Source organism: Mus caroli, unplaced genomic scaffold (genome assembly GCF_978045245.1).
Source record: "Mus caroli unplaced genomic scaffold, Mus_caroli_1 scaffold_6, whole genome shotgun sequence".
Classification (NCBI taxonomy): Eukaryota; Metazoa; Chordata; class Mammalia; order Rodentia; family Muridae; genus Mus; species Mus caroli.
The window spans coordinates 12,473,073-12,496,921 of NW_028227261.1; the positions used below are offsets into that span (position 1 = coordinate 12,473,073).

General features: G+C 39.9%; 1 protein-coding gene across 1 annotated transcript; it reads left to right on the forward strand.

The window, feature by feature from the left end:
* Positions 1-3,076: 3,076 nt before the first annotated feature.
* On the forward strand, positions 3,077-20,513 carry LOC110293674 (arylacetamide deacetylase-like 4). Its single transcript, XM_021161546.1, has 4 exons — positions 3,077-3,244; positions 9,001-9,220; positions 18,459-18,522; positions 19,739-20,513. Exons 1-4 carry the CDS (start codon positions 3,077-3,079, stop codon positions 20,511-20,513), a joined length of 1,227 nt encoding a protein of 408 aa, XP_021017205.1.
* Positions 20,514-23,849: the final 3,336 nt, after the last annotated feature.

Sequence of the window (23,849 nt, forward strand, 5' to 3'; positions counted from 1 at the left end):
ATTTTGTGGAATTGTTTGTGAAGAACTGGATTTAGATCTTCTTAGAAGGTCTGATAGAACTCTGCACTAAACCCATCTGGTCCTGAGCTTTTTTTTTGGTTGGGAGACTATTAATGACTGCTTCTATTTCTTTAGGGGATATAGGACTGTTTAGATCATTAACCTGATCTTGATTTAACTTTGGTACCTGGTATCTGTCTAGAAATTTGTCCATTTCATCCAGGTTTTCCAGTTTTGTTGAGTATAGCCTTTTGTAGAAGGATCTAATGGTGTTTTGGATTTCTTCAGGATCTGTTGTTATGTATCCCTTTTCATTTCTGATTTTGTTAATTAGGATGCTGTCCCTGTGCCCTCTAGTGAGTCTGGCTAAGGGTTTATCTATCATGTTGATTTTCTCAAAGAACCTGTTCTTCCTTTGGTTGATTCTTTGAATCATCGTTCTTCTTGTTTCCACTTGGTTGATTTCGCCCCTCAGTTTGATTATTTCCAGCTGTCTACTCCTTTTGGGTGAATTTGCTTTCTTTTGTTCTAGAGCTTTTAGGTGTGTTATCAAGCTGCTTATGTGTGCTCTCTCTAGTTTCTTTTGGGAGGCACTCAGAGCTATGAGTTTTCCCCTTAGAAATGCTTTCATTGTGTCCCATAAGTTTGGGCATGTTGTGGCTTCATTTTCATTAAACTCTAAAAAGTCTTTAATTTCTTTCTTTATTCCTTCCTTGACCAGGGTATCATTGAGAAGAGTGTTGTTCAGTTTCCACGTGAATGTTGGCTTTCTATTATTTATGTTGTTATTGAAGATCAGCCTTAGTCTATGGTGATCTGATAAGATGCATGGGACAATTTCAATATTTTTGTATCTGTTGAGGCCTGTTTTGTGACCAATTATATGGTCAATTTTGGAGAAGGTACCATGAAGTGCTGAGAAGAAGGTATATCCTTTTGTTTTAGGATCAAATGTTCTGTAGGTATGTGTTAAATCCATTTGTTTCATAACTTCTGTTAGTTTCACTGTGTCCCTGTTTAGTTTCTCTTTCCACGATCTGTCCATTGATGAAAGTGGTGTGTTGAAATCTCCCACTATTATTGTGTGAGGTGTAATGTGTGCTTTGAGATTTACTAAAGTTTCTTTAATGAATGTGGCTCCCCTTGCATTTGGATCATAGATATTCAAAATTGAGAGTTCCTCTTGGAGGATTTTACCTTTGATGAGTATGAAGTGTCCCTCCTTGTCTTTTTTGATAACTTTGGGTTGGAAATCGATTTTATTAGATATTAGAATGGCTACTTAAAATAGCCTCCACTGTGCAAACTGAGACTGAATCAAGAGATAGATAGCCAGCAGATAAAGTTTTAACCATTTTTTTTCTTTTCAACATGAAACATATAACACCAGGCATCCAGACAACGAAACAAAAACAGACATGAATTAACACACAAACAGATTGGTGCACTAAACACAGACAATACAGAGAGGGTAGAGAACTTAATGTAATCAGAGCTGAGGATGTTTCCTGTAGGGCCCAGAGAGGAAGTAGGACATCTCCCCATTTTCTTCCGTCCCTAGGAGCTCTAAAATCCATTTTCCTTCTCTTTTTCTCTCTCTCATGTCATTTATAAATCTAACATCTCTCTCTCTCTCTCTCTTGGTTGGTTGTTGTTATTTTCTTTTTTTTTTTTACTATTTTATTTTATTTTATTTTATATCCTACTCCTCTCACCTGAAGTAGCTCTTGGAGACTGCAGACAATTGCCTATATAAAATTCCCCATTCCAATGCTCTGTCACGCCTAGCTGATATCAATGTTGGGTCGACGCTGAGTCAGTCTAGCCTGTATCCTTTTTGCACCCTTGCAATCAACAGCCTTCTAAAGATGAAATTTATAGTGTTAATATTAACACTGTATGTTGCTTACCACAGTGCAGGATACATAACTTCTGTTTTCTGTGGAACCCACTGAAGACAGCGTCCCTCAGTTGGTCTTCTGGTGTCCAAGCCCCTCATTCGGGCACCACCTGTAGCCGTCCAGTGGCTGTGGAGAACTGGGTACACCTGGAAGGAGAACTGGGGATGGAATAGGGTGGGCACGTGAGAGAAATAACAAGCCAAAACAAAGATTTCTGATCATGGGTCAAATTTTAATTTCCAGATCTGTGTTTATATAGGCAAAACCCAAAGCCTCATCCCTTTGTGTTGGCTGGGTCCTGTTGTTTGTATCAGCTGGATTGAGTTGCAAAATAAGCTCAGTAGGCAGTCATCTCTTCAAGGCTCAGGCAGGAAGATGCCAAGGCAGCGAGGCCAGGCGAGGCCAGGCGAGGCCAGGCGAGGCCAGGCGAGGCCAGGCGAGGCCAGGAGTCTGGCTCCAGCGGTCAGAGACTTGTTTAGCCAACTCAAGGCTGGGGAAAGAGCACAGGAGTGATTATTTGTTTACCAGTACACATGTGTGCTGGTCAGAGAAAAACATGGAATTCAGTTCTCTGTTTCCAGCATGTGTGTCTTCCACATCAACTCAAGTTGTGAGATTTGGTGGCAAGTACTTTATTTCACCTGCTGAACATCTTCCTGGTTACTACTTGATGCTTTTAATCAGAAGATTCTCTGAAAATATCTGCGTCCTGCTTTGAAACCCTAAACAGTAGGAACACAGTGAACCAAGGAGTTGGGTTGGGAAATTCTTTGCTTACTCTAGCCAGACTCTTTTTTTTTTTAACGAGATACATACAATTGAAGGGTCAGGATATTAGGATTGCATAAGCCACATCAGACCTCATCCTGGAGCCACAGTTTTCGGGATGCTGCGAATCTGTGATCCTAGTGTTCTGCGGAAGTCCTATTCTCAGATTTTCCTTGGAAAGTTAGGAGAAAATTTTTCAGTCTTTTTGTCTCTCTGGAGCAAAACTTTCTGCCTCTTCATTGGCTGACTTAGGTGGATTGCTGAGAAACTGGTCAGGTGACTGTGTCAGATGTATTCTGAGTGTGTGACGGCAGCTGTTGGTAAAACTAGATCCCGTGCTCTTTCCACAAGTTCTGAGATAAGGTCTTCATGACAGCAGTTCCTAGGGCCTCTGGAGCATCTGGATCATGGCTGATTTTTGGCTAGTGCTGATAGGAGGGCTGCTCACATTCTTCCTGGGAGTCTTTGTATGGGTTTTCATCCAGCACCTTCTCACTATTGAAATTCCACCTACCCTGAAGCATCCAGTCAAGTTATGGATTTTGCATTTGATTTTCCAGTATTTCATAACTTTGGTGAGTCTTCCCTTGGGCCGTACCATGAATTGGTGGGTGTTCTTTGTACCTTACTTTTTCCCTCTCATGTCTCTCTCTTCATTCTCAAGATTCTCCTAAAACTGGGTTGGGGAAGTCTTTCATATCCTACCCCTCATCATCTTCCCCGTCCTTATTCCTCCTCCTCCTTTATTTATTTATTTATATTTAAAATCTAGCTGCTGCCCCTTTCCAGTACCCCGTCTCACAGTTCCTCATCCCATTTCTCCTCTCCCTTGTCTCCAAATGGATGCTCTCCACCACCTGGCTTCCCATCTCCCTGGGACCTCAAGTCTTTTGAGGATTAAGGGCATCTTGCTCCACTGAAGTTAGACAAGAAAGTCCTTTGCTATATATGTGTCCGGGAGCCTCAGAGCAGCTTGTGTGTGGCTCAGTGGGGAAAGGGAATTCCAAGACTCTTCCCCCTTTTATTTACTACACATTTCACCTTCTTCTTTACTTCCTTCTTTTTTCTTTCTCCTCCCTTCAACTTGCTATTTTGCTAATTGTTTTTGTTTTGTTTTGTTTTGTTTTTGAGACAGGACTTCTCTGTATAGCCCTGGCTATCCTGGAACTCACTCTGTAGACCAGGCTGGCCTAGAACTCAGAAATCTGCCTGCCTCTGCCTACAAAGTGCTGGGATTAAAGGTGTGTGCCACCATGCCCAACTCTGCTATTTTTCTTTTTCCTTGAGGTGGCAGCTCACAATGTAGTCTAGCCTAGCCTTAGCCCTATACTTGCCATCCCTACTCCATCTCCTGAGGACAGAAACTATAAGAAGCATCACTACTATTGTCTATGAAGCTCTTTTCTGCAGACTAAGAAAATAATTTCAGACCCAGTTACTGCACATTAAGGCCTGATAGATATAAAAGCACCTTCAGCCACAGCCTCCTCTTTCTCCATTTTTCCATGTCTTTGTCTCCAGATGACTTCCTTTCATCCACATGAGACTGTGAGGATAGAGATGAATTTACTCAGCTTTGTTTCAAATGCAGATCAAGCTGTCTTTGATGATATCCATGTAATAGATTTATCTAGCCCTCTAGTGTAGTTGCACTGGACAATTGTGCTCTGGGATAGCCATCTGAATTGGGGTCATCCCCATCTGGGTTTAGGACAAGAAACAAGTTTGGCTTATATGAGAAGTGGGCTATAGGATTGAGTTCTGATGTTCCAATTCTAAGTGGAATTCTAGTAGTAGCTAGAAAGTTCACAGTGATTACCTCAGAAGACAGCTAACTGCAGGGGAAATTGTGACAAGTGTTTAGCCAGGTTTTCTGGGTAGCATGCTGCTGTGTTCTCACTGACACAATAGCCATTGGTTAACTTCTTTTTGCCTCAAAGTTCTCATCAGATATGAAGCAATGGCATCTGAATCACCAGGTTGGTGAAAGCCTAAGATGACACTTGATAAGACTCCATAGGTTTTGATAAGTGGTAAAAACTTATATTCCTCTCCTGTGAGGATTTTTTTTTAAACCATGAACAATGGGTCACGTTAGAGGAACAAGTAAGGATTACAGGCTAATTTGAACTTCTGGCAATACAAATGAGGATCTTGGGTCTCTCAACGTACAGAAATATGTGGAACTTTCCAACCTTACTGCTTCAATATAGAAATAGTCCCTAAGCACCTGCTGATGCTGTTTTGCTACATGTGTTCCCAGGAGATGTACCCTGTAGATAAAGGCAGGCCTCCAAGAGATATCATAGAAATTGCACATATTACATTGCAGTAAGTGTAGGCACATCCCTTCATAGTAAGGCTGGACAAGACAATCGAGTAGGAGGAAAAGGGTCCCAAAAGCAGACAAAAGAATCAGAGACAGTCCTAGTTAGCATTTTTTAGGACTTCCACAAAACCACCAAAGTACACACCTGAAACAAATATACAGACTTATACAAGCTCCCTTGTTGTTAAATCACTCTCTAATAGCTCTACGAGGCCTGATTAGTTAATTCTGTGGGTTTTTTGTGGTTTCCTTGATTCTTCTGGCTCCTATAATTCTTCCTTTCTCTATTCCTCAGGATTCCCTGAACTCTGCCTACTCTTTGGCTATGGGTCTCTTGTCTGTTCACATCAGTTGCTGGATGAGGCCTTTCTGGTGACAATTATGCTAGGCTCTGATCTATGAGTGTATCATAGTATCATTAAGAATAATTTCCTTGATCCCCTCCTCCCTTTTGTTTTTCATCACAGAAATGTAGTGTGTCACAGTTTGCCCCACACTATACACATCTGTCCACATAGCTTCACTTGCCAATGTTCATCGTAATGAGTTGTTGGTCTGGTTTGGCATCTTTGTCTTCTATCACATAAATACTGGATTCTCACTGGGTTACCTCCCGGTTATCCTGCTGTTGCTCTGTGTCATGGAGGTCCATCTGGCCCAAAGCTCTGCCTTCACCACCAGGGCCAGCTCCACTATGTTGTCCAGGTGATGTACAGGGCCTCCTTTCCTGAGTACCAGTGAAGGGGTAGTGATAGCTCTTCCACTTTGATGAACTTAGGGGAGCTCTCCTGACTATGAGAGGGTGTGAGGGGTGAGTCAGGGGAGAACATCACCCCCAAGTCCACTCCCCCTCATGGGAGATGAGTGATGGGGCCAGCTCTTACTGGCACTATCCCTCTGAGTCAGCTCACCTGTGCCCCCGCCACCAGGGCCAGCTCTCCTATGTTGCACAGGTGAGGCATAGGTCACACTCTCCTGCTCTCATGAGCCTGGGTCCAGCTCTGCTGACTGCCACAGGTAGTGAATGGTGGGGAGGAGGGGAGTTATCATCTTTGCATCAGTACCACCTCATGGCAGACTAGTGGCAGGGTCAGCTCTTCCACACTCATGTCCTAGAGCTAGCTCACCTGTGATCCAGCCACCAAGGCCAGCTCTACTGTATTGCCTGGGTGAGGTGCAGGGACTAGTCTTCCATGGGGCCATTCTCCAGAGTGCTGCAGCCAGTGAGGGGTATGGCCAGTTCTGCACAGCCCTTGGATTTCTATGTGGTCCCAGGTGGCTTCCCAAACTATGGATGTTCCCATAGTCTACAGAGGTAATATAGGGGTGGAGCCATGGACATCCACACTGACCTCTGACACTGCATGGTCATGGTCTCAGAGATAGCCATCAGCAGCAGCATGGGCTGGAACTTCACAGTGGCTTTTGGTGGCAGGGATAGCTATTCACAACAGGTTATTCCTCTCTACTCTCATATATCCAGTTCTGTTTCTCTTCATAATGCTCACATTGTTCTGCTTCTATTTCTCTCTCATTTGTTCACCACATACTTACACATTGCGGTGACTACAGCTTCATGTGGGCCATGTGGTGGTTGGTGGGTCTCTGGGTGACTTACTCTGCTCATGCTACACAGTGTGACAGCTAGCAGCCCTCTAGGTGTGGCATGGCAGCAGGAAGGTCTTACTATTCCCACACCACACGGTGGGGAAATATTTGGTACTCTACATATGAACCGGGCTTTTGAATGCATTTCTCCCCCAGCAACACACATAACACCTTCTGGCACTATGAAAGATAGCCAGTAAGGAGAGAACTTCCACCTCCAGCCCAGCTTTATTTCTCTATATACTACAATCAGACCATGTGGTCTTTTTAGCATGAGTCTTACTATCTAGGCCTGGCATGTATCCAACAGCAGTGGTCAGAGCTTTTATGTTTTATAGGCCTCATGTATCTCCCTGGCCAACAATTTGTAGGACAACCCAACCCTAGAAACTGGGGATTTTAATTTAGCTAACTTGTAAGTTCTGGCAATGCCCTTTTCACCTCTGCAGGTTGCCTCTTGTACTTAAGCTCTTGAACTGTTGTTTTAATAATCTATTAAAAATTCATGGGCTGGAGAGATGACTCAGCAGTTAAGAACATTGGCTGCTCTTCCAGAGGCCCTGAATTCAATTTCCAGCAACCACATGGTGATTCACAACCATCTGTAATGGGATCTGATGCCTGCTTTTGGCATACATGTGTACATGCACATAGAGTACTCATATACATAAAAATAAATAGTGAAAAAGAATTCATACAGGCCCAGTCAGACTGTTTGGTAGGGGTTGTGTCAATGAACCTGCTTGTGTTCTCCCCAGTTTGGCACAGTAGTTTGTAAAGTGACCACTCTTGTCACTGTCGATGCTCTGTGGGTGCCCACACTTAAAAATGAATTGTGGGAGATGCTTCAAGGAGGCTTTGATACATATAGGCTTAGGTGGAAGTGCTTGCAAGAATCCTTTGGTAGTGTCTACCTGGGAATATTTTTATTACTCCTTGAAATCCATAGGCTCTCTGAAGTGTACATGTAGTTGCTCATCCACATCTATTCTCCACCCTGGGATAAAGGTGTACCCAGCTGTTTAGCCTGTCCTATGATTATCTAAGATTTAAAAAAAAATGATCTCAGCATTATTTAAAGTATTTTGTGCCTGTCTGTCCCAGTTCCATATTGTTCCTCTCTTTATCAAGTTAGTTGTACAGTAGGTGGTAAACATGGCAAGGTGGGGTGTGAAAACCTGCCAGTATCCCAGGAGTCCAAGAATAGCTGCCTCTCTTTTACATTTGTAGACACTGGGTGTTGTAGAATTTTCTCAATTCCTTTGTCAGACATACATCTCTTACTGGACCATAGCAAATTCCAAGAATTTTACTATAGTGTCTGCTGTCACTCTCCATCCTCATGTCTTTAAGTACACCTACATGCCATTTAGATGCTTTTCTAAATTTGTAGAACACTAAGAGATTATCAATCTGGCATCTATGTCATGAAGTAGTGTTTTTTGTTTTCAGTTTTGCTTTTTGTTTGCTTTTTTTTGTTTTTTGTTTTGTTTTTTCAGGAGGATGAGTAGGACAATAAAAGCTGGTCCTTGGTCACCATCCCATGACAAATAGTATGACTATGAAGGTTTCTTTAGGGTATGATTCTCAGGGTGTACTGTTAATGGTCCCAGATAATTGGAAATTGACCTTGAGATACAGGAGCTAAGAAAACATTGAAAAGCTAAAAAAATTGCAGGATAAGGTATAATAGTATGAAAATGTTTCATCACTTGTCTTAGTTATCTGGTTCTCTCATTTTGAGTCACCTCCATGTTGTCTCTGTCCATTTTCTCACCTCTGTGGACTTGATGGGGCCACCTCAAACTGGTTGATTTAGCTTGAGCCAAGGAGCAATGGTTGTACCCATTATTGGAGTTTGGGAAGGCCTTGATCAATGATACCAGCAATGTTATATGTGCTATATATATATATAATATATATATATATATATATATATATATTCTATATTAGTACAAAAAGCAAGCAGGCCTATGTTCATAAGTCAGAAAATCCAGCTAAGTTCACTCCTCAGGAGCCTATTATGAAGATATTTATCAGGGTCACCCCATAAGAACTTAACACATGAAGATACACCATTTCCACTAATATTGCCCACCTCTTAACACTGGCACTAGCAATAGAATTTGAATATGAGATTTGATGGAGGCCAGCACTTCAATCACAGCAATGTATTATTCAATTGGGACTTTTAGAGAAAAAAAATTGAACACTCTCTCCTATCTGAAAAGAATCCACAATCATTGATGTCCTTATGACTCTTTTGCACATGTATGAAGCAGGTAAGAAATGGTGAACACACCTGAGTGATGCTAAGTGTCTTCAGCATCAACACAACCACCTCACACTCTCATAGCCCTCAAATTCATGTCTTTTTTTTCCCACTTTCTACAGGGGACCATACTAGAGAAACTGAGAATTTGTTCCATGCCTGCAATTTTACAGTTTTTTCAAGACCTAATAATAATAAAAAAGAAAGTTCCAAATGTGATAGTGACTGACACACGTTTTGGGACAGTCCCTGTGAGGCTGTTCAGGCCCAAAGAGGTGTCTTCCAAACCCCGGCGAGGCATCATATTCTACCATGGAGGAGGTGCAGTATGTGGAAGTCTGGGTAAGGAGCTTCCATGTGTGGTGGGGAGGATGGTCCTCAGCAAAGGTAAGAACTTGCACATATTCTCATGAGGACTTGTCAGGATGGAGTTAATTCAGTAGTAGTTGGACATTCTTTTTCTTTTTCCTTTTTTTTTTTAAATTTATTTTTTACTTTTTCACTTTACATCCCTCTCACTGCCCTCTTCCCAGTCACCCCTCCCACACACCTCCCCTCTTCACTTTCTCCTCACAGTGTCAGAAGCCAACAAATAGAAGCTAAAAACTAGCAGGTAATCTTAATGAGATGGGTCTGCCTTAGATTAAAATCTATGATGGATATGCTTTCATAGGCAAAGCTCAGGAGAAATCCATTTTAGGAAATTTTTCTGCTATTAATATGCTTTTCCTGTAATATCTCTATCTCTATATCTAGATACCTATATATCTAATCATATATCTAGGCCTATCTATCTATCTATCTATCTATCTATCTATCTATCTATCTACTAATCTATCTATCTATCTATCTATCTATCTATCTATCTATCTATCTATCTATCTATCTATCTAAAATAGTCACTAGGTATTAGCCCACATGTTTGAGCAGATTTCTATAGAATAGCGAAGATGTACTATCTTGTAGTGTTATAGAGACAAATAGAGAAGAATTCTACAGAATTCATTATTTGATTCAAATAATTTTAGGAAGAATGTTTTTAGAGATGGTCTCAGTTGCTAGAAAGATATAATAAAGTTAGAATAAAAAATAGAATATGGATACCCAAATACTGACAGGAGAGTGCTGGTATCACAGGGGTGTGGAAACACCTGTAAGCAAAAATAAGACCAAAAACTCTGCTCCAAGGGACACAGGAACTGAGGAGAAGCCAGAGATAGGATCCTTCTGGTTTGCATCTGTGCCCCAGAGATGACATTGTGCCATAGCTCTCCATACCGAAATTTCTCCCAGAGAGAACAGGTCTTCCAGGAGTACTGACACACAGGCTTGCAGGAGGAACAAGTCACAGTCAGAGACAGCAAAACCAGCTAACACCAGAGATAACCAGATTGTGAGACACAAGGGCAAGAACATAAGCAACAGAAACCAAGGCTACTTGGCATCATCAGAACCAAGTTCTCCCACAACAGCAAATCCTGGAAAACCCAAAACACCAGAAAAACAAGACTCTGATTTAAAATCACATCTCATGATGATGATTGAGGACTGTAAGAAGGACATAAATAATTCCCTTAAAGAAATACAGGAGAACACAGGTAAACAGCTACAAGCCCTTAAAGAGGAAACATAAAAATCCCTTAAAGAATTACAGGAAAACACAAGCAAACAGGTGAAGAAATTGAGCAAAACCATTCAGAATCTAAAAATGAAAATAGGGACTATAAAGATACCACAGAGACAATCCTGGAGATAGAAAACCTGGGAAAGAGATCAGAAGTCATAGATGCAAGCATCACCAACAGAATACAAGAGATAGAAGAGAGAATCTCAGGTACAGATGATACTGTAGCAAACATTGACACAATAGTAAAAGAAAATGTAAAATGCAAAAAGCTCCCAACCCCAAACCTCCAGGAAATACAGGACACAAAGAGAAGACCTAACCAAAGTGTAATAGGTATAGGATAGAGTGAAGATTCTCAATTTAAAGGGCCAGCAAATATCTTCAACAAAATTATAGAAGAAAACTTTCCCAACCTAAAGAAATAGATGCCCATGAACACACAAGAAGCCTACAGAATCCCAAATAGATTGGACCAGAAAAGAAATTACTCCTGTCACATAACAGACAAAACACCAAATACACAAAACAAAGAGAATATTAAAAGCAGTAAGGGAAAAAGATCAAGTAACATATAAAGGCAGACCTATCAGAATTACACCAGACTTCTCACAAGAGACTATGACAGCTAGAAGATCCTGGGCAGATGTCGTACAGACCCCAAGAGAACACAAATGCCAGCCCAGATAACTATACCCAGCAGACCTCTCAATTACCATAGATGGGGAAACCAAGATATTCCATGACAAAACCAAATTTACCCAATATCTCTCCACAAATCCAGCCCTACAAATGATAATAGATGAAAAAACTACAACACAAGGAGGGAAACTACTCCCTAGAAAAAGCAAGAAAGTAATTTTCTTTAAGAAAACCCAAAAGAAGATAGCCACAGAGATATAATTCAAACTTTAAAAACAAAAATAACAGGAAGCAACAATTATTATTCCTTAATATCTCTTAACATCAATGAACTCAATTCCCCAATAAAAAGACATAGACTAATAGACTGGATACATAAACAGGACCCAGCATTTTGCTGCATATAGGAAATGTACCTCAGTGACAAAGACAGATACTAGCTCAGAGTAAAGGGCTGTAAAACAATTTTCCAAGCAAATGGTTCCAGGACATAAGGTGGAGTAGGCATTCTAATATGGATAAAATTGACTTTCAACCAAAAGTTGTGAAAAAAAGATAGGAAAGGGCACATCATACTCATCAAAGGAAAAATCTACCAAGAAGAACTCTTAATTCTGAACATCTATACTCCAAATACAAGGGCTCCCACATTCATAAAAGAAACTTTACTAAAGCCCAAAGCACACATTGTACTTCACACAATAATAGTGGGAGACTTCAACACTCCACTGTCAACAATGGACAGATAACAGAAAGCGAAATGAAACAGAGACACATTGAAATTAACAGAAGTAATGAACCAAAAGGATTTAACAGATGTGTAGAAACATTTTATTCTAAAACAAAAGAATATACCTTCTTCTCAGCACCTCATGGTACCTTCTCCAATGTTGACCATCTAATTAGTCACAAAACAGGCCTCAACAGATACAAAAATATTGAAATTATTCCAGGCATTCTATCAGATCATCATGGACTAAGGCTGGTCTTCAATAACAACAAGAACAACAGAAAGCCAACATACGCATGGAAGCTGAGCAATGCCCTACTCTGTGATAACTTGGTCAAAGAAGAAATAACGAAAAATTAAAGACTTTTTAGAATTTAATGAAAATGAAGGCACAACATACCAAAACTTATGGGACACAATGAAGGCAGGGCTAAGAGGAAAGCACATAGCTTTGAGGGCTTCCAAAAACAAACTGGAGAGAGCATACACTACCAGCTTAACAGCAAAGCTGTAAAGCTAAAAGCTCTAGAAGCAAATACACTTAAGAGGAGGAGATGGTAGGAAATAATCAAACTCAGGGCTGAAATCAACCAAGTAGAAACAAAAAGAACTATACAAAGAATCAACAAAACCAGGAGCTGGATCTTTGAGAAAATCAACAAGATAGATAAGCCCTCAGCCAGACTAGCCAGAGGGCATGGAGACAGTATCTAAAATAAAAAATTCAGAAATGAAAAGGGAGATATCACAACAGAAACTGAGGAAATTCAAAAAGTTTTTTCCTACAAAAGCCTATATTCATCAAAATTGAAAAATCTGGATGAAATGGAGAATTTTCTAGATGGATACCATATACCAAAGTTAAGTCATGATCAGATAAAGCATCTAAAAGGTCCCACAACCCCCAAAGAAATAGAAGCAATCATTCAAAGTTTCCCAACCCCACTCCAAAAAATCCCACCCAGGACCAGTTTAGTGCAGAATTCTATCAGACCTTCAAAGAAGACCTAATACCAATATGCTACAAACTATTCCACAAAATAGAAACAGAAGGCACACTATCCAATTTTTTCTATTATGCCACAGTTACACTGATACCAAAACCACACAAAGACCCAACTAAGAAAGAGAACTTCAGACCACTTTCCCTTATGAATAACAATGCAAAAATACTCAATAAAATTCTTGCCAATCATATCCAAGAACACATCAAAATAGTCATGCATCATGATCAAGTATGCTTCATCCCAGGGATGTAAAGATGATTCAATATATATGGAAATCCATCAACGTAATCCACTACATAAACAAACTCAAAGAAAAAAACCACGTGATCATTTCATTAGATGCTGAAAAAGCTTTTGACACAATTCATCATTCCTTCATGTTTAAAGTCTTGGAAGATCAGAAATTCAAGGCCCATACCTAAATATAGTAAAAGCAATATAGAGCAAACTAGCAACCAACATCAAACTAAATGGAGAGAAACTTGAACAATTCCACTATAATTAGGGACTAGACACAGCTGCCTACTCTCTCCCTATCTATTCAATATAGTACTTGAAGTTCTAGCTAGAGCAATTGGACAACAAAAGGAGGCCAAAGGGACAGAAATTGGAAAGGAAGAAGCCAAAACTATCACTATGTGCAGATAGCATATTTAAGAGATCCCTCAAAATTCCACCAGAGAACTCCTACAACTGATAATCAACTTCCGCAAAGTGGCTGGATATAAAATTATCTTAAACAAATCAGTAGCCTTCTAATACTCAAAGGATAATAATGCTGAGAAAGAAATTAGGAAATGATACCCTTCACAATAGTTACAAACAATATAAAATGTGTTGGTGTGACTCTAACCAAACAAGTGAAACATCTGTACAACAAGAACTTCAAGTCTCTGAAGAAAGAAATTGAAGAAGATCTCAGAAGATGGAAAGATCTCCCATGCTCATTGATTGACAGGTTTAATATAGTAAAAGTGGTCATATTGCCGAAAGTACTCTACAGATTCAATACAATCCTTATCAAAATCCAAACTCTATTCTTCAAAGAGTTAGAAAGAGCCATTCTCAAACTCATTTGTAATAAGAAAAAACCCAGGATATTGAAAGCTATTCTCAACAATAAAAAGAACTTCTGGTGGAATCATCATCCCTGACCTCAAGCTGTACTACAGAGCAATAGTTATTAAAAACTGGTATTGGTACAGTGACAGGTAGGTAGATCAATGGAATAGAATTGAAGACCCAGAAATGAACCTACACACCTATGATCACTTGATCTTTGACAATGAAGCTAAAACCATCCAGTGGAAAAAAGACAGTATTTTCAACAAATTGTGCTGGTCAACTGGAGGTCAGCATGTACACATATGCAAATTGATCCATTCTTATCTCCTTGTACAAAGCTCAAGTCCAAGTGGATCAAGGGCCTCCACATAAAATCAGATACACTGAATCTAATAGAAGAGAAAGTGGGGAAAAGACATCCACTGTTTGGCTGTGGGTGTGTGTATCTGTCTGAGTCAGCTTCTGGATGGAGCCTCTCAGAGGACAACATGCTCCCCTCTACAAGCATAACAGAGTATCATTAGTAGTGTTAGTGACTGGTTCTTGCCCATGGAATGGGTCTTAAGTTGGGCCAGTGAGTGGTTCTCAGTCTGTTCTTCCCCTTGTGCCTATGTTACTTGTAGACAGGATACATTTTTGGTTGAAAGTTTTGTGGGTGGGTTGGTGTCTCTATCACTCCACCAGTGTTCCTCTCTGTCTACAGAAGAAGGCCTCTTCAGGTTTCATATCCCCAGTGTAGTGAGTTATGGCTAAAGTCAATCCCAATGATTCTTAGGCACATCCATTATCCCAGGTCACTGTCTCATCCTGGAGATGCCCCATACTTCCTCATCCCCATCAGTTGCTGATTTCCTTTCATTTTCATGCCATCTAGCCTTCTCTCCTGTCTTTCCTCACATCTAATCCTGAATCTTCATTCCCCTATCCATCCCCCTCTCTTCCAGCTCATTCTCTCCCTCTGCCTCTTATGACTATTTTATTCCACCTTCTAAGTGAGATTTAAACTTCCTCCTTATTGTTCAGAGTTTTGGAGTCTGTGGAATATAACATTGTACCTGTATTTTATGGCTAATATAAGTGAGTACATACCATACACATCCTTTGGAATTGTGTTGTTTCACTCAGCATGATATTCTCAAGTTCCATCCATTTGTCTTCAAAATTCATGTCTTGGTTTTTAATAACTGAATAGTATTCCATTGTGCAGATGTACCATATTTTCTTTATCTATCATTCAGTTGAGGGACATATAGGATATTTCCAGTCTCTGGCTATTACAAATACAGTTGCTATGAACATAGACAAGCAAGTATCTTTGTGAGATGTTGTGGCATCATTTGAGTATATGCCCAGGGGTGGTACAGCTAGGTCTTGAGGTAAAACTATTCCCAATTTTCTGAGAAAACACCAAGTTGTTTTCCAAAGTGGATGTACAAGTATGCACTCCCCTCACCTCTGCCAGTGCCTGACAAATACAGAGGTGGGTGCTGTCAGCCAACCATTGGACTGAGCATAGGGTACCCAGTGGAGGAGCTAGAGTAAGGACCCAAGGAGCTGAAGGAGTTTGCAGCTCCATAGGAGGAACAACAATATGAACCAACCAGTACTCCCAGAGATCCCAGGGACTAAACTACCAACAAAAGAGTACACATAGAGGGACCCGTGGCTCCAGCCACACATCTTGCAGAGGATGGCTTTGTCAGATATCCTATGAAGGTTCTATGTTCCAGTATATGGGAATGACAAGACAGTGGGTTGGTTGGTGAGCAAGGAGAGGGGTGGGGTGGGATAGGGAGTTTTTGGAGTGGAGATGAGGAAAGGGGATAACATTTAAAATATAAATAAAGAAAATATCTAATTGAAAAAGAAGTGTTTCCTTTGCTCCATATATTTACCAGTAGGTGGTATCTTTTGAGTTTTTGATATTAGCCATACTGCTGGGTAAAAGAACCTCACAGTTGTTTTGATTTGCATTTCCCTGATCACTAAGGACTTTGAACATTTCTTGAAGTGTGTCTCTGCCATTTGAGATTCCTCTGTTGAGAATTCTCTGTTTAGTTATATACCCCATTTTTAATTGGATCATTTGGGTTGTTGGTGACTAACTTCTTGATTTCTTTGTAAAATTTGAATATTAGCCCTCTGTCTGATGTAGGGTTAGTGAAAGTGAAAATACTTTCCCAATCTGTGGGCTGCCAATTTTCTCCTATTGAGAGTGTCCTTTGCCTTACAAAAGTTTTGCAGTTTCTTGAGGTCCAATTTATCAATTGTTGATCTTAGAACCCTAACCATTGGTGTTCTGTCCAGGAAAGTGTCTCTAGTACCAATGCATTCAAGGATATTTCCTACTTTCTAATCTATGAGATTTAGTGTGCCCAGTTTTAGTTGAGGTCTTTAGTCCATTGGACAAATTTTGTGCAGGATAATAAGTATCAATCTATTTTCATTTTTCTACATGTGGATATCCAGTTAGACCAGCACTAATTGTTGAAGATGCTACTATTCAGCAGTATTTCCTTTTCTATTGTATGGTTTTGGCTTCTTTATCAAAATCAAGTATCCATAGGTATGTGGATTTATCTCTGGGTCTTTGATTCAATTCCATTGATCAACTTGTTAACTATGATGTAGTTTTCCTCACTATTGCTCTGTAGTATAGCTTGAGGTCAGGGATGATTCCTCCTTAAGTTCTTGTATTTTTTAGGATTGGTTTGGTTATTCTGGGTTTGTTGGTTTTCCATATAAAGTTGAGAATTGTTCTTTCAAGGTCTATAAAAACTACATTGGAATTTTGATGGCGATTACAATCCTTAGATTGCTTTTGGCTAGATGGCCATTTTCATTAAGTTAATCCTACTGATCCATGTGCATGGGAGATTTTTCCATCTTCTGATGTCTTCCTCAATATCTTTCTTCAGGGACTTGAAGTTCTTGTCATACAGGTTTTTTACTTGTGTGGTTAGAGTTACATCAAGATATTTAATTCTATTCATGGCTATTGTCAAGGGCATTGTTTCCCTAATTTATTTGCCTGTTTATCATTTGTATAAAGGATGGCTACTAATATTTTGAGTTAATTTTGTATCCAGCCACTTTGCTGAAGTATTTATCAGCTATAGGAGTTTTCTTGTAGAATATTTGGGGCTGCTTATGTATACTATCATATCATCCACAAGTAGTGACACTTTGACATCTTCCTTTCCAATTTCTATCCCCTTGATCTCTTTTAGTTGTCTTATTTCTCTAGCTAGAACTTCAAGTACTATATTGAATAGATAGGGAGAGAGTGGGTAGCCCTGATTTTAGTGGAAATGCTTTAAATTTTTCTCCATTTAGGTTGATGTTGGCTATTTGCTTGCTGTATATTGCTGTGGTTATGTTTGGGTATATTCCCTGTGTCCCTGGTTTCTCTAATACTGTTATCATGAAGTGGTGTTGGGTTTTATCAAAGGCATTCTCTGCTTCTCATGAGTTAATCATGTGACTCTCTCTTTGAGTTTGTTTGTATTACATTGATGGATTTTCATATATTGAACCATCCCTCAGATAAAGCCTACTTGATCTTGATGGATGATGTCTTTGATGTGTTCCTGGATTCAGTTTGTGAGCATTTCATTGAGTATTTTTGAATCAGTATTCATAAAAGAAATTAGTCTAAAGTTCTCTTTCTTTATTAAGCTTTTAGTTTAGGTATTAGGGTTACTGTAGCCTCATAGAATGAGTTTGACAGAATACCTTGTGTTTCTATTTTGTAGAATAGTTTGAGCAGTCTTGTAGTTAGCTCTTCTTTGAAAGGCTGGCAGAATTCTTCACTAAAATAAGTGTTTTCTGTCTAGAAAATTAACATTTTCCAATTTTGTGGAGTTCAGGTTTTTGAAGTAATAACTAATGATTCTTTGAATTTTCTCATTGTCAGTTACTACATATCTCTTTTCATCCCTAGGTTTTCCATATCCAGATTATCCTCAGTTTATGCTTTCTTTACTGCTTCTATTTCCTCTTTCAGGTCTTGCATGGTTTTATTTATTACCCTCACCTGTTCATTTGTATTTGCCTGTATGTCCTTAGGGCTGTCTTGGCACTAGGTGTGATTCCTTCCTTCCCTCACTAGTTATAGTAGCAGACATCTCTGTCTTTTGATAACACTCTCAGATTCATGGACTTTCCTCAGCTTGTGTGGCTCATGGTGGGGAAAACACACTCACTTTATCTCCTTTTTTGTTAAACCCAAAATACAGTGACTTCATGTCTCAGTTTCTGTTTTAGTGTCATCTTCCCACCAGAAAGAGCCTTACAAACACACTTAAGAGCTTGTCACTAGCCTTTCCTACACCTCTGAATGTCATTCCTAATATTGTTCCCTGTGTTTCTTCCTGTCCTTAATATCTTGTAGGCACTGAACTTCTCTAAAGGTCAAAGATAAGGTGCAGCAAGGTGGCTTCTGTCCATGTCTTTGTGGTGGAATGTGCTTGGTTCTTGTCACAATTATTAACAGTGTGCCTTCCCTTACAGACTTTTACCATGGTCTGGGCAATGTCCTTGCCCATGAGACAAACTCAGTGGTCCTGTTGGTGGGGTGAGTAGCTTGATGTAGTTGGTGACTTATTAACAGAAATGAATGTTTGCCGGGGGACATTTTTTTTTTTGACTAGAGAGCAGATAAAGTTTCTCTTTTACTCACACCCTGCAAAACAGCAAAAGCCTGCATATATCTTCATTGCTGTGTAGTACATGAAATAGTGTAGTAGAGAGAATATGAATTTAGAGAGCACTGTGTGCCTATGTAGAGTTACTTAGCCATAGAGTAAATAAACCTGAAGAACACACAATATCATGAAGGAAGCTAGATAGTATAAAGTCATGTGTAAGCCTTAGCCAAAACTTTATACAAAGGGTGAAATTTATTTGTGAAGTTAATTAAAATGGAATGACTACATTCTAGAAATACAGATAAACCTATGAAACACTTAAGGAAGAACAGAGATGATAGATACACACCATAGCCTGGCCTTGCTCTGAGTGGAGGAGTGGTATTAAGGCTGTGTAATGTTGTGGGGTGGGCAAAGCTGGCCGAAGGTCAAGTTGAAGATGGAGGTTTCTGTGGTGTTGCTCTGGAAGGCATTCAGTTTTTCTCTGCTGTCCTGTTCTCATCTCCACTACTGTCTGACAGTGCTTCTGGCAGTTTCTGCAAGTCTGCCACTATTGTTATAAAGCTTCTGGCTGCTCCTTTGCCCATCGGCCATCTTTGGTTCTCATGGCTCTAACTCCACTGCTTGCAAGAATCTTCTTATTCCTCTGCTATTGTTCTGTTGCCACTGGTTTGATGTCACCATTGCCAGTATTTTCTACCTTGCTGCATACAGCTCATCTAAAAGAGCTTCCTCATGAAAGTAGACAAGAAAATACACAAAGAGTGGTTAGCAGTGATTTTTTTATCAGTGCTCCACACATGCTCAATACATCAGGGAGAACTTAGTCTGGAGAGAGATGTGGCCAGCAAGGTTCCAATAGCCTTGACTGGATCTTTACTGGATTGTGTGCTTCCTAAGGCAACAGCTTTGAATTTCCCTGTTCCATGAATCATGGTGTAGAATGGAATAGAAATCTCTAACCATCTTTAGTCTAGATAGGTTACCTCAAGTCCATGTAAGAGAAACGAGGATAGACATTTTTTATTAGGGTCATTTGGCACAACATTTTTTCTCTTATGTGATAATAGATAATGCTGTTTGCAATGGACTCCAGTGACCTGTCTGTATATAATTATGCCCTATTCCCTCTTTTCTCCCTAGGTACCGCAAGCTTCCTGACCATCATCATCCTGCTGTTTACCTGGATTGCCTGAATGCTTCCATCCACTTCCTGAAGAACCTTCAAACCTATGGGGTAGATCCCTCCCGGGTGGTGATCTCTGGAGAAAGTATTGGAGGTTGGACTGTGGCCACTGTCACTCAGGCTTTGGTTAGTCAAGCCATGCTTCCCCAGATTAGAGCTCAAGTGCTGATTACCCCAGGTTTGCAGGGCATTAATTTCCAGTTACCATCATACCAGCAGAAACAAAATGTCCCATTGCTCACCAGAGACTTAACGATTACATTTATGTGTAGATACCTAAGCATTGACCTGTCTTGGAAAAATGCCATAGTGACAGGATCTTGTGTGCCCCTGGACACCTGGAAAAAGTACAGCAAGTGGCTCAGCTCTGATAATATTCCCAAAAGGCTTAAGAGCAAAAACTTCCATCCAGAGTTTCTGGAACCTTTCAGTGAGACTGCCTATCTAGAAACGAAGCATGTTTTCGATGTAAACATCTCACCTCTCCTAGCAGATGACAAGGTCATTGCTCAACTTCCAGACACATTTCTGGTGAGCTGTGAGCATGATGTTCTCCGGGATGATGCCTTGCTCTACAAGAAGCGCTTGGAAGACCAGGGGGTTCCTGTGTCCTGGTACCATGCGGAGGATGGCTTTCATGGATGCATCAGTTTGTTTGATAAGCAGCCTTTCTCTTTCCCCTGCTCCATGGATGTTTTAAATGCTGTCATCAGTTACATTAAGGGTGTATGATGGTGACTGTGATGCTTGAATGAAATAAAGAAAGAATGGCTTGTATTTGGCTCTTTTATGATGAATTTCTTTTTTTTTTTTTTTTTTTTTTAGTATTTTTTTATTACGTATTTTCCTCAATTACATTTCCAATGCTATCCCAAAAGTCCCCCATGTCCTCCCCACAGCCCCCTACCCACCCATTCCCACTTTTTGGCCCTGGCATTGCCCTGTACTGGGGGTTATAAAGTTTGCATGTCCAATGGGCCTCTCTTTCCAGTGATGGCAGACTAGGCCATCTTTTGATACATATGCCGCTAGAGTCAAGAGTTCCTGGGTACCGGTTAGTTCATAATGTTGTTGCACCTACAGGGTTGCAGATCTCTTTAGCTCCTTGAATACTTTCTCTAGCTCATCCATTGGGGGCCCTGTGATCCATCCATGAGCTGACTGTGAGCATCCACTTATGTGTTTGCTAGGCCCCAGTCTAGTCTCACAAGAGACAGCTATATCAGGGTCCTTTCAGCAAAATCTTCCTAGTGTATGCAATGGTGTCATCATTTGGAGGCTAATTATGGGATGGATCCCTGGATATGGCAGTCTCTAGATGGCCTATCCTTTTGTCTCAACTCCAAACTTTGTCTCTGTAACTCCTTCCATGGGTTATTGTTTCCAGTTCTAAGAAGGGGCAAAGTGTCCACACTTTGGCATTTGTTCTTCTTCAGTTTCATGTGTTTTGCAAATTGTATCTTATATCTCTGGTATACTAAGTTTCTGGGCTAATATCCACTTATCAGCGAGTACATATCATTTGAGTTCTTTTGTGATTGGGTTACCTCACACAGGATGATGCCCTCCAGGTCCAACCATTTGCCTAGGAATTCTATAAATTCATTCTTTTTAATAGCTGAGTAGTACTCCATTGTGTAAATGTACCTTATTTTAGGTATCCATTCCTCTGTTGAGGGGTATATGGGTTCTTCCCAGCTTCTGGCTATTATAAATAAGGCTGCTATGAACATCGTGGAGCATGTGTCCTTCTTAATAGTTGGAACATCTTCTGGACATATACCCAGGAGGGGTAATGCAGGATCCTCTGGTAGTACTATGTCCAATTTTCTGAGGAACTGCCAGATTGATTTCCAGAGTGGTTGTACAAGCTTGCAATCCCACCAACAATGGAGGAGTGTTCATCTTTCTCCACATCCATGCCAGCATCTGCTGTCACCTGAATTTTTCATCTTAGCCATTCTGACTGGTGTGAGTTGGAATCTCAGGGTTGTTTTGATTTGCATTTCTCAGATGATTAATGATGCTGAACATTTTTTCATGTGTTTCTCAGCCATGCGGTATTCCTCAGATCAGAATTCTTTGTTTAGCTCTGAGCCCCATTTTTTAATGGGGTTATTTGATTTTCTGGAGTCCACTCTCTTGAGTTCTTTATATTTATTGGATATTAGTCCCCTATCTGATTTAGGATAGGGAAAGATCCTTTCCCAATATGTTGGTGGACTTTATGTCTTATTGACAGTGTCTTTTGCCTTGCAGAAGCTTTGTAGTTTCATGAGGTCCCATTTCTCAATTCTCGATCTTAAAGCACAAGCCATTGCTGTTCTATTCAGGATATTTTCCCCTGTGCCCATATCTTCGAGGCTTTTCCCCACTTTCTCCTCTATAAGTTTCAGTGTCTCTGGTTTTATGTGGAGTTCCTTGATCCACTTAGATTTGACCTTAGTACAAGGAGATAGGAATGGATCAATTTGCATTCTTCTACATGATAACCACCAGTTGTGCCAGCACCATTTTTTGAAAATGCTGTCTTTTTTCCACTGGATGATTTTAGCTCCCTTGTCGAAGATCAAGTGACCATAGGTGTGTGGGTTCATTTCTGGGTCTTCAATTCTATTCCATTGGTCTCCTTGTCTGTCACTATACCAGTACCATTCAGTTTTTTTTTTTTTTATCACAATTGCTCTGTAGTAAAGCTTTAGGTCAGGCATGGTGATTCCCCCAGAGGTTCTTTTATCCTTGAGAAGAGTTTTTGCTATCCTAGGTTTTTGTTATTCCAGATGAATTTTCAGATTGCTCTTTCTAATTCGTTGAAGAATTGAGTTGGAATTTTGATGGGGATTGCATTGAAACTGTAGATTGCTTTTGGCAAGATAGCCATTTTTACAATGATGGTCCTGCCAATCCATGAGCATGAGAGATCTTTCCATTTTCTGAGATCTTCTTTAATTTCTTTCTTCAAAGACATGAAGTCTTTGAAGATATTTCCCAAGATATTTTATATTATTTGTGACTATTGAGAAGGGTGTTGTTTCCCTAATTTCTTTCTCAGCCTGTTTATTCTTTGTGTAGAGAAATGCCATTGACTTGTTTGAGTTAATTTTATATCCAGCTACTTCACTGAAGCTGTTTATCAGGTTTAGGAGTTCTCTGGTGGAATTTTTAGGGTCACTTATATATACTATCATATCATCTGCAAAAAGTGATATTTTGACTTCATCTTTTCCAATTTGTATCCCCTTGATCTCCTTTTGTTGTTGAATTGCTCTGGCTAGGACTTCAAGTACAATGTTGAATAGGGAGGGAGAAAGTGGGCAGCCTTGTCTAGTCCCTGATTGTAGTGGGATTGCTTCCAGCTTGTCACCATTTACTTTGATGTTGGCTACTGGTTTGCTGTAGATTGATTTTATCATGTTTAGGTATGGGCCTTGAATTCCTGATCTTTCCAAGATTTTTATCATGAATGGGTGGGTGTTGGATCTTGTCGAATGCTTTTTCAGCATCTTACGAGATGATCATGTGGTTTTTGTCTTTGAATTTGTTTATATAATGGATTTTGTTGATGGATTTCCATATATTAAACCATTCCTGTATCTCTGGAATAAAACCTACTTGGTCAGGATGGATGATTGCTTTAATGTGTTCTTGGATTCGGTTAGTAAGAATTTTATTGAGGATTTTTGCATCGATATTTATAAGTGAAACTGGTCTGAAGTTCTCTATCTTTGTTGGATCTTTTTATGGTTTAGGTATCAGAGTAATTGTGGCTTCATAGAATGAATTGGGTAGAGTACCTTCTACTTCTATTTTGTGGAATAGTTTGTGAAGAACTGGAATTAGATCTTCTTTGAAGGTCTGATAGAACTCTGCACTAAACCCATCTGGTCCTGGGCTTTTTTTGGCTGGGAGACTATTAATGACTGCTTCTATTTCTTTAGTGGATATGGGACTGTTTAGATCGTTAACTTGATCCTGATTTAACTTTGGTACCTGGTATATGTCTAGAAATTTGTCCATTTTATCCAGGTTTTCCAGTTTTGTTGAGTATAGCCTTTTGTAGAAGGATCT

Bases quoted from the DNA above. Each gene is read 5' to 3' on its own strand.
- LOC110293674 (XM_021161546.1), top strand. From the start codon at position 3,077: ATGGCTGATTTTTGGCTAGTGCTGATAGGAGGGCTGCTCACATTCTTC. The intron at 3,245-9,000 runs GTGAGTCTTCCC...CACTTTCTACAG, and splicing joins TCCAGTATTTCATAACTTTG to GGGACCATACTAGAGAAACT. The intron at 18,523-19,738 runs GTGAGTAGCTTG...TTTTCTCCCTAG, and splicing joins TCAGTGGTCCTGTTGGTGGG to GTACCGCAAGCTTCCTGACC.